This window comes from Ammodytes marinus (assembly GCF_949987685.1).
Source record: "Ammodytes marinus genome assembly, chromosome: 10".
Classification (NCBI taxonomy): domain Eukaryota; kingdom Metazoa; phylum Chordata; class Actinopteri; order Uranoscopiformes; family Ammodytidae; genus Ammodytes; species Ammodytes marinus.
The window spans coordinates 15,669,053-15,687,140 of NC_137214.1; the positions used below are offsets into that span (position 1 = coordinate 15,669,053).

At 40.5% G+C, this 18,088-nt stretch overlaps 2 protein-coding genes across 2 annotated transcripts; both read right to left on the reverse strand.

Annotated features, from left to right (window-relative positions):
* Positions 1-803: 803 nt before the first annotated feature.
* Positions 804-14,391, reverse strand: cenpi (centromere protein I; the record flags this gene model as incomplete). The annotated part of the gene is made up of 20 exons (XM_080035020.1): positions 804-1,527; positions 1,693-1,734; positions 2,123-2,341; positions 2,924-2,972; positions 3,457-3,581; positions 3,773-3,908; positions 4,720-4,829; positions 5,118-5,182; positions 5,502-5,619; positions 5,772-5,866; positions 6,111-6,231; positions 7,626-7,769; positions 9,740-9,871; positions 9,957-10,046; positions 12,194-12,240; positions 12,386-12,434; positions 12,712-12,819; positions 13,139-13,257; positions 13,418-13,555; positions 14,220-14,391. The coding sequence occupies 20 exons, from the start codon at positions 14,389-14,391 to the stop codon at positions 1,384-1,386; spliced, it is 2,223 nt and encodes a 740-aa protein (XP_079891146.1). The 3' UTR covers positions 804-1,383.
* Positions 14,392-16,530: 2,139 nt separating this feature from the next.
* tmem35 (transmembrane protein 35) lies at positions 16,531-17,900 on the reverse strand (the record flags this gene model as incomplete). The annotated part of the gene is made up of 2 exons (XM_080035741.1): positions 16,531-16,896; positions 17,781-17,900. The coding sequence occupies 2 exons, from the start codon at positions 17,898-17,900 to the stop codon at positions 16,531-16,533; spliced, it is 486 nt and encodes a 161-aa protein (XP_079891867.1).
* Between the last annotated feature and the right edge of the window lie 188 nt (positions 17,901-18,088).

The window sequence follows — 18,088 nt, forward strand, 5'->3', positions numbered from 1 at the left end:
GGGAGAAATGTTTTTACATAAAAAAACAAACAAAGGAATAGTGAAATGTCTTGCCCTGAGATGTATAAATACTAAATAGTCAAGCTGAAACAATGATTCAATAAGTAGATCTGAAGATAATCAACAGCAACTGCGGTAATAGGTTTAAGTAGATTTTTTTTTAAGGTAACAGGTTCTAGCTTTTGAAATGTGAACACCTTTGGAGTTTTGGATGCACAAATATAAAAATTTTAGGGTGTAAACCAAGGCTCTGTCTGTAATTCTGTGTAATTTTTAATAAGTTCTTAGCATTTCTCATGGGCAAAACGATCCAATAGATTATTAAAAAATTGGTGTCATTGTACCGTTTACCTTTTGGCTTCCTATAGGTTCCTGTACCTTCCTCATGTGTTGATTCCACATTACAGCAATAGGAAGAAGTCAAATACAATTGTTTGGACAAATAGTTCCGGGTAACTATGTTTGGACAAAGATGATCACTGGACATACCTTGCATGCAGTGATTTCAAAAGTAACCATGGAGCCAGGGGCCCCATAACCATCCAGATGGCTCAGTTAATCAAAATGTTATTATCCATCTGGCTGAGCGACTGACACTAGTGTATAAGAATACAGATGCCATTTAATAGAAGCAAAATTCAGGTTCACATTAGGGGAAAAAACCCCAGACCCTTGCCTCGTAAAACCATGAGGTACTGTAGTATATTGTTATGACTATGAGAAGACGACAGATTGATTTTATTGTCTTTTAAGTAAAATCTTACACTTTTTTAATTAAGGTGTAAGAGTCAGGTTTTGCAGATGGCAAACTGTACAAGAATACAATACAAACATAAGCAGAAAGCTAAAGAAAAATGCATTTTGTATGTAGTAGCAGTTTCAACATCAATGGGTTAAAAAAAAATTCAATTATAGATTTATTGCAAAAAAACATACTGAAAAATAATAATTTAAAGTCCCATCAACATTAATGTCGATCATAAGCCATAAAATATTATATTTTGCTATTTAAAAGTTTGTGTGGATATTTCCCACTGACCCTAAATGAGTGTGTCTTACAATGGACCCCTTTCATTTTTTTTTTTTTTTTGCAATCAACATACTACTTTCTATGTTGAGTGTGTATTTGCTTAACTTAAATGTACTATTGACGTTGGTTCTGACAAATGGTCGTTGGGGCATTATGCTCTATTAGCAATGAATGGATAAAACTATACGTAAAAATACACAAACGCAGATACATCTATGTACACAAAAAGATACACTCGATCGCTTTCAAAATGCACACTTGGAAGAGATAAAAGAGATGAAATATGTACAAGTCCTTTTGAAAAATGGCCAGATGCAAGTGGTGGCGTTTTCCTCTCTACTGAGTTGAGTCATCTAGCTCTTCGACGTGGACAGGCTTTGCCCCTCCCCGTCGCCTGCCGAGGGCTGCCTGCGGATACTGCTCTGAATAAATTGTTGAAGGCCGTCATAACCCTGAGTGAACAAATAATCCAGGTACCAGCTCCATGGCTTCGAATGCTGAAACGCGTAACACACACAGAAACACACAGTCACAATCAAAAGACTTCTGAAGATATTTTTGATCGAAGCAATTTCTCTCAGTGTCTGAATTATGACTGATGCACATCAAACTACATGTGAGGTCCATTGCAAATGCAGGAATGAAAAAGAGACCCCACGTACCTTTATGGAGTTGAGGTCCATGTCCTTTTTCTCTGGCCAACACTGATAAAAAGAGAACATAAATATTCATTGTCAGCCCTTCCTATTAATCTCACAAGATCACGGCTGGATGTTGAAGGCAGCCCCCCCCCCCCAAAAAAAAAAGAAGGTACGTGTATTATTAAAAATGATGAAACCCACGTCTCATGCTGCATCCATTAATAATAAAGTGTCCTTCTGCATTAATGTATCTGCTATGAAAGATACATTAATGTCACATTTATCTCGTCTTGCCTGCAAGTCTATTAACAAAACTGTTCAGACTTGGTTGCACACTGATCTGCAGCTGGCCTCGTATAGTTTGAAAATAAGCAGCAGAAAAAAAAGGTACATAAGAGGAAATGTTCCCCAAACATATCAAATCCAGACATCCTGTACGGTCCACCCTCACCTTTAGGTGAAAGTCAACAGCATAGCTCATGAAGGCCGGGTGATGGATGAGGTCGAAGCGCGTCCAGTATTGTGGTACGTTGCTCTTGAGCAGCACCTCCTCTTCCAGCTGCACACCCATGCCTGGCTGAAACATCTTGGAGTTCCACAGGCAGTTGACCATCTCCACAATGTAAAGGTTGAACTGGCGGAACGTCTGACGGCTGATCTGAAAGGCCTGCTGAAAAATGGGAGGAAAAAGAAAAAAATCGAAATGAGAAATAAAGAAGAGAAAGTGAATAAAAAATAATAACTAAACCACTCGCCGTATCGGCAGGGTTTCACGCCTGATGGTTGTTGTGCTGATTAATTTGTATGCCATTTACCGAGTCCATTTTTCCTAATAAAAAGTGCCACTGACATTTTCACGGGAGCACTCTGGCAGCCTGACGTACTTGTAAATTCACATCCCGCTGTGGCAGATGTATTAAAATCAACTTTTTTAGTCCTCATCTGAGAGGAGATTAAAGGTTAGCAGCTATACGTGGAGGCTTATGAATTCCTAAAGAGCCGGGCTGAGAAATGTAAAATCTATAAAAAACTATCACAGTGAATCAAAATAAACAGTAAGGCACTTCAGAGGAGAGCAACAGCTGAATGCATGCAAAATGAGCTCTTCTAATCAAATGACTGCTAATGATTCACCCCACATCCTATGTCAATTATTTGGTGCAATGGACCAACATGTATTTGGACACTTATCACTACAATACAAGTCTAATTTCCAGAAAGCCATAGCAAGAAAAACATAATTTGCTTTTACCTCTGTGAGTTTTTCTTGACTCTTGGCTGATGTCAAGTTCACCTTGTACCTGAACAAAGAATGTTAACAGAGAAAAACAAGTGAACCCTGTGATCACGAATAACCTCAAAACACCATGTTCTCTAAGGTCTGGCAAAAAAAATACATGGCAATTACTTTTCTATTTCCCTCCGACATGGCATTTATGCTCAGCTCTGGTATAATTATTTCAGAACCCTGAGGTGTAGACAATTAGCCAACAGTGTAAGGATTTGTGTTATTAAATCCTAGAAGTTACAAATCACACTTGAATTCTCCATAAAAAAAGAGAAGCCGGCTAAAGTGCATTGCCTCTTAGCCCGTCATTATCATGAATCATGCACCATACAGTACATTAACATGCGAGTACAAAGAAGCCATTTGATTCCATTTATGTCCCGTCATCAAATATGCATACCCACATGGCATACAACATTAAGGGTGTTGCTAGTGTTTGCCTCTGGAGAGGCGTATTGTAAGTTGTCGCATATGTAGAGATGAAGAGTCTCCCATACCTGTACATAATGTAGGCTAGTCTGTCCAGGCTAACAGGGTCAGTGGCAAACAGGGCTGGGTAAAAAACTCCAGGTGGAGGCATCACCACCAGGGGGAGCCCATACTTTAGAAACGTGTCACACACCTGTGGGACGAGAGACAATGAGTAATAATACTCCATGAGAATCAATTAGTAATAATACTCCAACATATGTTTGAGTCCTTTAAATGAAGATATATTGTTTGAAATCCCCGGTAAAGCCCAGGCAGAGGTTGTTGTCTCTTGCCTGGTTAAGCTACAAAAGCAGATTAAAGCATCAGCATCAGCTCATTTACCGTCTCATAGAAGTCCAGGATGAAGCTGAGGAGAAGAGAGTGGCAGCCTTCGAGCTGGAGACCCACAGAGGCCAGCCGGCCCACAAAGTGAACCAGCTCCATCACTGTATCGTTGAACCCCGACAGAGTAATGATTCTGGCACAGAGGGCAAAGCAGACACACAGACACACACACACACATACACACAATTTAACCACAACACTATGAACGGTGCACAGTAAAAGCTGTAACACCGGTCAGCTGATTTGCTCTCGAAGCATGGAGTATATTATTGATTTGGGTCTCTGATACGACCGGAGGCAGCAACCAAATCAGACACAAAGGACAAACAATGAATCAGGGTAGATGTTTTGGGAGTGAGTACTAATACACAATTGATCATTTCTAAATCTATACTCTCCGAGTTCTACTTTGGCTGAGTACCAGAGGCGAGTTCTGAAGTGGCAGTGATTAAGAATGGATCTCCCACTTATTGTAGGTTGACACACGTGAGGATTTGAAACTGGCGAAGCCCTGGTGTTCAAACATAAACAACACCAACTAAAATCCATTCAGCTGGTAAAAAATGTAACCAGATATTAGGGCTGTTTCTGTCAGCAAGCACATTCAAATTAAATTATTTGATGGATGAAAAGGTTCAAAACAAAAGGGGAAAGTGTGTCAATACACACTCCTGCCTTAATTGCAAGTGTATAACTATTAATCCAACTGGGACACAAAATATATATTTTTTTTACTAAACTAACCGAGAGTAAAACATTTTTGAGGCAACACCTCAACACTTATTACATCTGAGAGAACTATTTGGGCATTTATTGGCACCAAAGTAAAAGCTAAAAGAGCTATAATCTTCACGCGCTTAAGTAAATTCACAAAGTGCTACAGGTGCATTGCTTGTTTACGCTTTAGGCATAAACAAGTAGCAGGAAGTAGATGTGAGACTCACATGGAGGTGTGGCTGTTGAGGCTCATTTCCAAGTCGTCCTCCAGAGCATACACTGAGTGCCAGGTCAGCCACTTCAACAGCATATTGTTTAGACACTCCATTAGTCCACACTGCATGCGCGCACACACACACACACACACACACACACACACACACACATACACACACATACACACACATACACACACACACACACAACACAAAGAGGAAAAGCAATCAGCAATGCAGTAGTTTAAAACACTAAGCTAATACAGGAACCATTATAATTGCTTCATTAAAAAAAGGCAAGGCAAACACTACTTATCTTTTCTATTAACTCATAACGGAGAGTTTTGTGATTTAAATACAGTAGCAGGAGCAAGCTTATTCTAGCTGTGCCTCAGAGAGAAATGGCCTACCTTGAAAAACAGAGAGGATGTGAAGAAGAGCTGCATGAGAGGCTCAAACAGGAGCTGTCCGATTTCTGAAGCGGGGTTGACAGAAGGTTACAGTTGAACCAATTATAGAATTCAATGCAACACAATGCAATTCCTAGGATATGGCACAATATGGTTGCAGGCCTTTTGACATGGGTACAAAAAGGGTTAGCTGGTACACAAATGGAGGGCAAGATTGGAGAGTTTAAAAGTTGTAAACAGTGTGTGTGTGTGTGTGTGTGTGTGTGTGTGTGTGTGTGTGTGTGTGTGTGTGTGAGAGAGAGAGAGAGACAGACAGACAGACCGACAGACACAAAGAAGGAACCCTAATTATATAGACGGACAGAGTTTCCAAGCAAAACTCACGGGAGCTGGGGACAACAGGAATGTTGCTCAGGAGGCCGAGGACCTCTTGGCGGAGGAGGGAACCGTCCCAAACATTGAGAAATCTGTACAGAAAAGCCTCGGAACTGGAAAACCCCTCCTGGTGGACACATTTAAAAACATTGTGAGGTCATTGTTTGACAGCAGGCGCTGGGTAAGCATGTAGGAGCAAGTTAATAAATACATGAAACAGTCGACAGCTGTGCGGTATAGAGTCAGTTATCAGGGCCTGAAGTGAAAACTGAGGCTCACCTGGAGAAAGTGCTGTGTGGACAGCAACTTGCTCAAAAACTGCAGTGCCTCTTCTGAATTCTGGTAGGCTCCTCCGTCGCCACAGAAGAAAAATTCTTAACCAGAAAATCAAAAAGGGCATTTAGTGAATGAGAAAGTCAAGGGAATAAAAAGTCAAAGAAAATAAACAAAAAAACTGAATATTTATTTTTTGTTGCATCTTCGAACAACCCTAGTCTCATATGCCAACGAGGTAATGCCTTAGGGTTCATTTCAAGGCAAGCTTTGCTTTGGAGGAATCTTCCACATATAGAAGACGTCTCCGCCGTTTGGTGGATGCTTGTCCTCCCCCTCCCTTACCTTCTTGGAGAGCGTAGCCGAGCCAGAAGTTGAGTCGCAGGAGGGCCGACTCATCCTGTACACAGTCCAGGTACAGCAGTGCCAGACTGGAGCTGAGCAGTGAGCCCATCTGAGCGGGCAGCTGGTGGAATGGGAAAATGAAGAAACACGTGCAAGAAAGTATGAGCATTCATAAATAGAAAGAAGTACAGAGAATACTTTTTTTTTTTTAAATCATATTGGCACATGATTATACTCACTCAAAATCAAATATTGCATCAAAACCAAAACACACAACAACACTGCTCAGTTTCAACAACAAAAAAATAATAAACTGATGCTCATTTCCTTGTTTTCTTTGAGTGGGCCACCAACCCGCTACTGGGCTAATTCATCAGTATCCAGTAATCCCTATAAAAAGGCAGTACTGGGACACTTCTACCATCACGCTGGATAGATTATACAGTCCCTACTTGTGCATGGACAGCTGCCTCCCAACATGGGGACTTTGTCAGTGTAGAAAATAAATGTGAATGAAGAGAAGATTGACCGTTAGTAGACACAACTCAGTTCTTAGATCACTATGAAACAGTTGTATTATTAAACTGAGACAGCATTCACAAAAAATATCTTTAAAAAAAAAAAAATTAAAAAAAAAATTAGACAGCATCATTCACCTTTTGATAACAGGAGGGCAGGCAATGAGGGAAGTAATCGTTGATCTTTTATCAATGTCTTTGCTGATTCATTTTATGTGCCTCTGTCTTTCCTTAGAAACGGTTAAAGTAGCGCTTTCCTGGCAATGAACAGTTAGGAATTGCCGTCCAAAAGCCTTATTGTTCACTATGGCTTTGTGTGCATTAAGGGGTGAATTTATGTAGCATGGCGCATAAAAGTCTGCAAGACATTTAAAATGACATATTAGTTTATCAGGACTCTAAATCTGCAGAGCAAATAGACATTCATGGAGAGGCCTCTTTAAATGACCAAATGCACTCTGATACATCTCACCTCTGGTCTTTTGCTTTCATTACTCATATAGGAGAGATAAACCACTGATGATATCTGTAAAGGGAACAATGGCCCGTTTAAAAAAGACAAACGATAAGCACTCCGCCCATGAAGCTGGTTTATGCTCTAATCTAATAAACAAATTACAGCCCCAGGCTACCTCTGCTGCGCCTTCTCTAGGACAAAACCCGTAAGTGGCCTAGTACAGCGTACAGACAGATATATAGCAGTAGCACAGCACCACCCTGTGGCCATGAGGCTATATCACATTTCCAACAGATGTCAACGTGACCTAATGGCATGGAGAAACTGGAATGTTTCATTCTGTTGCTTAAATGAATAATGATCTACATGCTTAATGATATCCCATGTGCTCCCAGTGTGCTGGGGCTGTGGGACAAGCAGCTGTACTGTGAAAGCTGGGGTAGATGGGAACGGAAAGAGTGAAATACAAAAGGGAGACAGTAAAGGAGCAGGGGCAACCCGCAGATGCAAGGCTCAGGGATTTGTCCGAGGAGAAATTACCTCTATACGGTGCATATTTTCCAGCAGCTGAGCAAAGGAGTGGAGCTGCACCAGCGGGACCAGCTTTCTGCTTGACGAAGGCTTTACCTGAGCGTCTTTATTGACAACAGAACTCATCGCTGGCAATTCCAGGTGGCCGTGTTTCTAAGTAAAATAAGAAAAGAAAAAAAAGTCAGGTGTATGTTAGTTTTTAATTGTTCATTTCCTGAAACTAAATGGTGCACTATGTGACTTTGACTGTATCAGATCAGGGAAGAGGCTGTAAGGTGTACCAAAACACTTTCCTCACAGGAAAAGTGGATCCATGGAGCACTGTTTGAAGTTAGAGAGCTACCAGAAAAGTTACTTTTTCACAGTTGTTGTTAACAGTAGCATGGCCCACAGCTCTTACAAAAAACCTAGTCTCTTTGGTTCCAGGTGTAGGGAAAATAATTTTGTTTTGATTTATGATCATATAATTATTCAATTCTAAGAATAACATGTACCGTAGTTTTCGGACTATAAGCCGCGACTTTTTCCCCATTTTTCGACCCTGTTATTACACAGCACAGTATATGTTCTGTAGCTACTAGGGATGTGCGTTAGTAATCGAGTACTCCTCGTTTCAAATGAACTCGATTGGTGGATGAGGAAAATCGTTTTTTTTTTTTTTTCTGTAGCTTTTAGGCCGGCGGGCGGCGGCCGCCCCTATTTTAAAATGTTATATAGTGTACAAAACGGCACAAAACGGATAAAATAAAGTTTAACAAAATTAAATATTTTGATGCAAGTGCAATAAACTGAGCGTTGTGTCAAACATCGACTGCAAATAAACTGCCACCTCCGTGCCACCTGTGTTCTCCACAGCACCGCGGAGCTGAACACGGTCTCTCCTTTCTTCTCCAGAACATTTTCAGGAATATAACTGTCCAATTATTTCAAAGCATATGATAAAGTTACGTTTATAAAAAGGGGAGATGACACCCGTTAGTTAGTAATGAGTAGACTCCAGGTGAGCATGCAAGGTGCTCTCCGCTTGGAAAGAAAAGAAGAAGCAAGGCTTACTTCAGGCACATTCGCTCCGAGCCAACAACAGTTAAGAAGCCTTCAAAAGGGAATATGGGGATAAGATTCAAAAACCGACCGGTGTAACGTTCCGTTAATGAGGAATTAGTCGCGGTAATTATTCACAGACACGGAGTGAGCATTACGCGGTTGGATATAGGCCTACAACTATCTGCTTTGGTGAGTTATTTATATGTATTTAAATTGTAGGACAATCATTTTATATTATCTGCTGCCCTTCTTATTTTAAATGGTGACTTAGGCTATTTTTTTTGTTACAACAACAGCCCATGCTTTTTTTCGCTTTTTTTCTCCCCATCGCAGACCTACTCGATCGGTTTAAATTGTGGCCCGTCTATTTAATTACTTTCAGTGAGGAAAATGTGTTTTAAACTTGTGGAAAAAAATCCTTAATATCATATGGCAACTGTGACTGTTTGACATTAGCATTGAGCGCTTTATTGCGATCAACCGTTGTTCTGTAGACAGATGGGTTGCGTTCTAAAAATAGAAAAAAGTTTAACGAGGAATCGATTGATCCTCGAGGAATGCAAGCGATCACACGAGTAGCGAAAACACTCGTGTCCATCCCTAGTAGCTACTATTGCACTAAATGGTAACACTTACGTACGTTATGCAAATATGCAACTTGTTTGTTGAAATGTTAATAAATGGGGGCTTCCTCAAGCAGCCATCTCTTTCCCGACAATTCCCTCTGTGCACGAACTCTTACATATGGTAATTAAACATTATAACACCTGCGGCTTATAGTCCAGTGCGGCTTATAGTGCGGAAAATACGGTAGAGTCAATATATATTTTGTAAACCACCTGCAGGCTCGGCAGATTAAATTGAATCCCCCTCCCCTGAAACAGCAAAGTACAACTTTAATAAAATGATAAAATCATGATAAACAGAATTCATTACACACATACACTTTATGGATGTGGTACTTTAATTACAGCATTATTTTCTGATGAAACGCTGCAATGGCATTAGCCTAACTGCGGTGTGGTAAGACTTGATTGCAAACACACACAAAGCAATGCATCGTAAATGGATCTCCATACCCTTTTCCTGGAGTTGGTCTTATCTTTAGTCGTGAGAGCCAGGCTGATGCTGGAGGCAACCTGGGAACCGTTCCTCTTCTGGACAGCAATCAACGCTGATTTCCAGGGTAAATTGTGGTTCCTAAACCCACTCTGTAGGGAAACAGAAAAACTACAATTTCATAGGTGCTTTAGATATCATGGTCATTATTACGAGCGGCACAGGCCATGTACAAACCTTCATTCGTGATGGAATGGAGAGTGTCACTAATTCAGGACAAAACACTTTGTAAAGTGACAGTAGGTGCAGGAGAAATGGCTGCCTTCCCTGAGGAAACAAGAGCAAATAGCATCACAATTATGAAGATGCATGTTGGTACTAGGGCCCGACCGATATGGAATTTTGGGTGCCGATGCCGATTATTTTCTGAGAAAAATTACGATAACGATTAAATCGGCCGATTTAAACAAAAATTTAAATCCCATAAATATATATTGAACATTTTTACTTTTTTGAACCCTTAAATATATATAAATACTTGTTACTGTCAATAGGTGTACAGGAACTTTTTATTTATTGAAATATGCATTATCTAAAAAAAAAAATTGTTACAAATATGTCTAAAGTGACATGACACATTTTCAAACTCAGAACATTAAGCATTTTATGTAACTGCACCCAACCCTCTGGAACTCCCTCCCTCCAAACATCAGCATCTCAGACTAAATAAACTTGTTCAAAAGTCAACTCAAAACTCACCTCTTTAAGAAAGCATAATTACACCTGACTCCACTCCAAACCTTATCTTTAATTTGTCTGTATTTTGTTTTCTTTTTCTATAAGTATGATTTTCTATATGTTTGATGTAAAGTGTCTTCGAATGACCTCCAATAAAGCACTATATAAATTCTATATAATAACTATAGTAATATCAACTACTATTAAAGGGGTAGTTCAGGATTTTAGACATAGGGCCTTATTCCCAAGTTAGCCTTGGTGTTCTTTATCAGTGGAGACAGTTTTCAACACATTTAATTCAGTCCTTCTAGTTGCAGAGTGCGCTCGTGCTAAGCTAGCGCACGGCATCGGGGGGATACCTAGCCTGCTACTAAAACAGTCTTACCCACTCCACAGTACACCCGAGGCCAATCAATTATAACGCCAGACTATCGATGTAAATGTCTGTGTTGATAGAATAATTTTTGAAATAAAACCAACCTCGCATATTGCATTTTGAGGGACTTTATTCCTTGTAGGCTGCGGCAGCGGCGGACTAATATCTAGGTTACAGGCTCTATAATAGTTTGTTTACCTGCTGCTGTCTTACAGACGCAGAGTACAGTGCACAAAGGAGTTGTATTAGCCTATGCAATAAACAAGATATGGCCACGTTTGGAGGACTTAGCAATGCGTCTGCTTTTGAAGACGATTATGAGGAATTTGTTGTATCCAACGAACCGTACCTGTACAAGCCGGAATACACTGATGGAGAATTGAGAGGGATGCTCAAAGGGCAGAAAGAGAAAGAGCGTCTGTAGAGACAGCCCCCGCTGGAGCTGCAGCAGAGAACCGGGACAGAATGACGGTAGACTGGTGGCAGTGCAGTTTCAGTTTCTGTCCCACGCTGCTCTGTTTACTTTCTGCTGTAGTGATTCGGTTACACAGCAAAGTAAAAGTCTGCTGCTGCTAAGAAAGTAGTCCCTCAAAATGCGATAATTCATGCGATGCGAGGTTGGTTTTATTTCAAAAATTATTCTATCAACACAGACATTTACATCGATAGTCTGGCGTTATAATTGATTGGCCTCGGGTGTACTGTGGAGTGGGTAAGACTGTTTTAGTAGCAGGCTAGGTATCCCCCCGATGCCGTGCGCTAGCTTAGCACGAGTGCACTCTGCAACTAGAAGGACTGAATTAAATGTGTTGAAAACTGTCTCCACTGATAAAGAACACCAAGGCTAACTTGGGAATAAGGCCCTATGTCTAAAATCCTGAACTACCCCTTTAACAGTCAAGAGATGACCAATGACTCTGCTATTGGTGTCAGGGGGAACTGTCAAATTTAATTTATTACAACACACCTGCTGCTGCTGTTAATATGCTATAAGGCTACCTCCGGGGCAGCAATGCATCTGACTCAACATGATTGCTGGAATAAATAATAATTAAAAAAAAAAATCGGCAAGAAATCTGCGGCCATTTTGCCGATTTTCGGAGATGTGCTATAATCGGCCGATTAAATCAGCTGGCCAATATATCGGTCGGGCCCTAGTTGGTACCAGACGTTTCCTTATAATGAAGATTACAAAAATAAACAGTTATATGGAAAGGGCCACTGTTTATGAGAACAATTAACGGATCATAGGAATAAACAAGTTTTAGCATTGAATAGATTTTCCAACTGTGTGAGGAAATAATGTCATAACTTTGATAAATGGCTCTAGAAGATGGCATCATATCAACAGAATGTTTACCAGTTTAGACTGTAGCTCCAGCAGCTTCCTGACTCTGAAGACTCGCACTACATCCAGGGGGAACAAATGAAGCAGTCAATAATGTTTGTAGAAGTGATGAGAATACTAAAAGGAGGAAATAATGGAGGAAAAACTGGGAAATGGCAGCACAAATGTGGATCATATTTCAGCTGTGAAATCTTTTTGACTTACCACTTTCCTTTCTGGTCAAAAGGTATAACAGATGGCAGATGAAAGGACTCTGTAAAAATATATGAAAATGATAATTACTTCATATCTCAGAAGTTGTCCGGGGGATCCAATATCACGTTATTGTGTTGCAGTCAGTGGACAATCGTTCAAGAGTGAACAAACAGCTCAAACGTGTAAGTGTAATAGTATATACATGAAATTTAAATGACAAATAAGCTTAGTGAACCCCATATGTATTGCTCAGAGACAAGTGTTAATGAATAGCATACACATGTCATGCCATTTAGATTTAGCGAACAATGCAAAGATGATCAGTACACACATACCAGATTTTCATTTGTGACAAAGCTGAAGATGAAGCCGTAGATAGCTCGAAGTTGGTCCTTTGCATCAATCATGTCAAATATGGTCAACACCCACTTTAGGAATAGTACCTGAAAATTGTTCATGCAAGTAAACACAAACATGGGTTAACTATGGTACCATCTTAGCAAAGACACATACAGAATCAAAAGCAGGTTAATCAATCCCAAATATTTTTTGAATTTCAACCATTTACTGTATTTACTTTTAAAACTTAAAAGGTGTGCATTCGTTTTTTTTTAATGACTGAATTACATCAATGAAGTAGTCTTAAAGTCTTGAAGTAGTCTTAAATCACATATTTTGTAATATAAGTCTCTCAACCCATTGTGACCAAAGTTTCCTCTTAAAGCTTTAATATTTCTATCAAACATTCTTATTTGCACTTACTTGTGTGCCGTTAGGTATTTTGCCAACACCTAACCAAACCACAGCTCGGACAATTGCCTCCTGTGGCACCACAGTGTCAGGGATCAGACACTTTAGCACACGGGGGCACAGAGAAGGCCCTACACAAGAAATGCACAGAATCAAAATCTGTTGAAAGGGAATACACAGACTCAAGCCTCATTTGACCCTGTGCAGAGTATGACAGAGTCATTACAGGCATATTATTTTTGCTGTTCCAATAGCCATGATTCCACAGTTGCTGCAACGTGGCGGTCTTACCCATACGGAGGCTCATGGCAAACTCCAGCATAGTAGAGATGGCCTCTGGGGAGAGTCCCTTACTGTAGCCCACCTTCTCCACCTGCACCAGGCTCCTCTCCACCTCATCGTTCCCCACCACAGGAGTACCTGCTTTAACTACAGGAGGGGAGAATATGCATGTTATGTTTTGTTTTAATTGAAAAGCTCTCACAACATTTCTTTCTCCAAAAAAATGTTGATTTATTTTTCTGCAAATATTGATATGGGACGACTGTTTATTATTATCATGCTGACCCTTAAGCACATGAAAACTACTTCCACAGTTTATCAAAGGTTAAAATCCATTCAGGAGTTTCATGTTTTTATCTTTGGATACCATAGCACCATATTGTTGCTTAGATGTCATCTAGAAATATATCCTGGAATCTCTTTGTACAATTATAATCTAAGTGAAGTCCTTTTGGTCACAGGACAGGAAATATATTTTAGTTATTTATGCACAATGGCATGAAATCCTTTCTTTAAGAGTTGTTGAGGATGCTACTGCTTACCCAGGCCATTTGGCTGACTTTAAGAAATTTAAAACAGTAGTTTTACAGAGTCGATGAGCGGCACACTACACTGGCAACTTGGCAACATCGGCTATCAATAAATTACATTCGTGGACTGATTAACGTAAACAGACACGGTTTTACTTCATTCCGTTTGTCCTCGCGGTAACGTTAACGTATAAATCCCGGGGAGTCCAACCGAAAGGCTTTTTGTAACAGTTAACGCCATCATCTGCTGTCGACCTGCCTAGTTTTAATCCTGGTCCTACCGTCATAGAAGTACTTCAGGGCCAGAACAAACGGGTCCTCCGCCTCATTCTTCCTTCTCTCATTTTCCGCGACTCTCAAACTTCTGTTACTGCTCCGGCTAGACACGGACTGGTCGCTGAGATCCGATCGGTCCGAATCCAATGGCCCCGATAAGTTTAGCGTTGTTGCCATTTTCTACATTGCTAAAACTTGAAAACACTGTGCTAGTCCCTGTTCAGCCATTCAAACAAAACTCAAATCTTCCGCGCGACCGTTTGCTCTGCGCTTGCGCAGTATGGCATATCCGCTCGGTTGCGTGCAAGGAGTTGTAGTCCTTTCCCCGTCACCCGCCAAGCATAAGGACTACAATAGTAATTTGGTGTCTATCTGAGTGCAGTTGCCTGGAAACCAGACACACACAGGGCAGGCTGTAATCTGGCCTAGTTTCATCTTTATTTAAAACTTTGATATATAGGTAACTTTTGACAAGGTCTCAGAAAACCTTACTGACCTATTTTATGAGGACCATGCGGTTGGTCTGACATGAAATATAAAAATATCCACTTTCATTTGTAATTTCAGAGTAAACATGGACACTGTCACTGTTTGACACTGAATATCATTTGGTTCAGAATTTTTGTTGACATTTTTCAATTGTTCTGAATATTGCAAATTAAAGTAATCCACCTACATTGTCAAGTGGCAAAAGGTGCCAGGGCAGCATCTAACAATTACTAGCTTTAGGCAAATTATCAATTCATCTTAGTATTATTCTCTCAAATAATTGCCTTTGTCTATGAAGTACCAAAAATAATTGCTGTCCCCAAAACTGTAAGCTATTGTCATACATACGGTAGGCCTATAAATGACCTACAGCCCAATGTCAGCCTTTTCACCAAAAATGTCAGTCAAACTGCAGTCAGAAATGATCTAACAGCAACATTTATATTTACAAAATAATATGAATTAATTCAGGGTATATCCCATATGATGCTTGGTCTTCATAACTACACTATTTCCATGATAAATCTGATATACTTACTATGTATTTTTCAGCAGGAAGGAATTAACCTGACAGGGAATGACTACGTTATATTACAAGATTACAACAAAAATTCAACATCACCCATTGTTGCAAAGGGGTTATCAATAAAACAAACGATATTTAGTCTCACCTCCAATTCTTTATTTCATGTCTATCATTTACAGAAATATTGTGAATCTCAAAAACTAAGCAACAGCATTATTTTCCGAGAATTAATCCCCTAACAAAATTATAATAGGAATGCTTTTTGTATCTTTAGAGAACAAAAATAAGCCAGAAACAGATAAGCATAATCTTTACAAGAGACAGTGATTAGGTTTACTGTGAAATACAAAATGTAGAATTACATTTTTAACAGGCAAAAGTACTTTTTTTTTTAAATGTGTTATGTTCTGCTGCACAAGCTAGCAGCAGACACCTGAGGCAAGTGCCTTCCTTTCCAGCTAAACAACTTCATCGTGATAACTGAACTGAAAGGAGACAGAGGGTATTCATCAGCTTATTTTGCTTTGGGAGAAAGGATCTCATGCGTACCTTTGCAACAACAAAAAATCTACTGAGATGAAATATGAACCAGGATTTGTATATCTTCTCTTTCTAAAATCGCCTTCTAGTAACACTGGTAGTACTAGTTGATGTTTAATTAGTACAAAATTATTTCAAAAGTGTTCATTTTGGTTCATGATCTTTACTTTTTTGACCAAATGAAACATGCTAGAATTGAAATTCGTAAATAATCAGTCTGGCCTACATACAGTATAAAAACAAATTAGAAAAAACAAGCTACAAAGACTCTTTCATGATTAAACAGCATTCTCAAATCAACTCGTAAACACATATGATATTCAAGCTTGGTTAAAAACACAAAACACATTTAACACAGTGTTGGACTGAAATAAATAGGGGTTGACTATTTGAGCTCAATTGTCCACGGTAATGTAGAGAGGATGTTATGGATCAGGAGTTCTCAAGTTTCACATTAGGAGAGTGCACAGGACACGAGTAGGTGAGAGGAATCAGTCAGCCAGCTGGATGGATGGGACACGAGATGTGTGTGTGTGTGTGTGCGTGTGTGTGTGTGTGTGTGTGTGTGTGTGTGTGTGTGTGTGTGTGTGTGTGTGTGTGTGTGTGTGTGTGTGTGTGTGTGTGTGTGTGTGTGTGAGAGGGGTGTTATTATTAGTGGGAGTGACTGTTTCCTTCACGGTCTGAATAACTGCAAATCCATGGAGGCGCACCGGGTTTCCTTTTTGTTGTGCCTCGGAACCAAAGTAGAAGAGGACGTTTTTTTAAGACTGCTTGACCTTGTTCTTTTCCTGGTCATTAATGTGCTGTTCCTCTCTGCTGTCCTCCCTCTCCGGCCTCTCGTCACTCTGGCGGGCTATGAGCAGTCGGCAGGTGAGCAGAATGCCGAAGACTAGAGCGTGGGCGTAGCGTTTGAGGGGGTCGCCGACCAGCTGGTGGAAGAAAAGCACAGCCAGCATGACCAGCAGCAGCAGGAAGTTGGCCACATCCTTTGGCCTTCCGGGCACCAGGGTGAGCACAACACCGCAGCCCACCTCCAGAGAGCCAATGATCTTACGGAGCAGGACTGAGCTGATCCCGATCTTCTTCAAGCCCGGCAATGCCTTGGCGTAGCTCTTGTATGCCCTTTTCTGCAATGAACACACACACACACACACAAATTCGTTTAACTATAAGGTCATAAAAACTCCCATGGGTGTCTTTTGAGTGAGGCCATTTAAGGACAATGTGTAAAGGTCAACATTCTCAAGTGTATTGTTTTAACGTCCAAATGCTTTCATTTCAATACTATGGTGGTCGCACAATTATTCTTCTGCATTTTCCTCCCTGGCTAAGGAAAACCTATAAACGTATTTATGTAATGATAAGAAAATCTCCTGATAATGGTAGTTTGGATTTAGCATGGAGCCTACACAGCTGTGATCTTCCACACAGGTGCATCTTTCAGAATTTGTTCAATGCGCAGCCATTGCTATTTCACTGTTGCTCTTAGAAGAAGCCTAGCAGATACAATATTTTATACATATATAAGAGCTAGCTATTCCTTACATATCTGCTCATTAACCGGCATGTGTGTTGTCATCGTAAACTAAATTACAGCATGTATTAAGAAAGTAGGCTATTGTGTATTCAACCATCGCTATTCATTGTTTCGGCGTTTACTATAGCTATGGCCGACACGTCGGGTATGTGTGTGTATCCATGCTAAATACTGGGTTTTACTTGTGTTAATATGAATATATTTCACGGTTTATCTTAAACACGTAGGCCAAGGCTGTGCGCTAACTTGTTACATCTCGTCTATGTATTAGGCGATACACCAAAGAAATCTCGTTTGGGAACAATGCTTCACTGAGGCAGATTAGTAGAAAAACCCTAAATCCAACCCATTCATTTTCCGTGTCTTTTACTATTTAGGTCAGCATCTCTTCACATTATTCGAGCCTGAGAGCCCCTTCGCGTCTGCAACCAAAACAGAACAATGGCCTTTACCCCCACGATACGGTTTACTCACCATTTCACTGTATGCATCTTTGCTTAGTCTCGGGGTGAGCTTAATGGTCCCCATAAAGACGAAGAATAAACCCAAAGCAAACGAGAGGGCCACGATGGTAACTGTCCTTGGTGAGGCCATCTTTCGTCACCGTGCGTGCAGCAGGCGCTTCCCACTGAGCTGAATGAGGCGGAGGAGGGTTCCCGGGGAAGATGATTTACCAGTGGGGGTGGGCTTTCCGGATGAGCGACAAAAATGGCGGCGCCCCGGTCCCCTCCGCATCATCCGGCATCATCACCGAGCTGGAGACTACTGTAGCCTATCGAAAG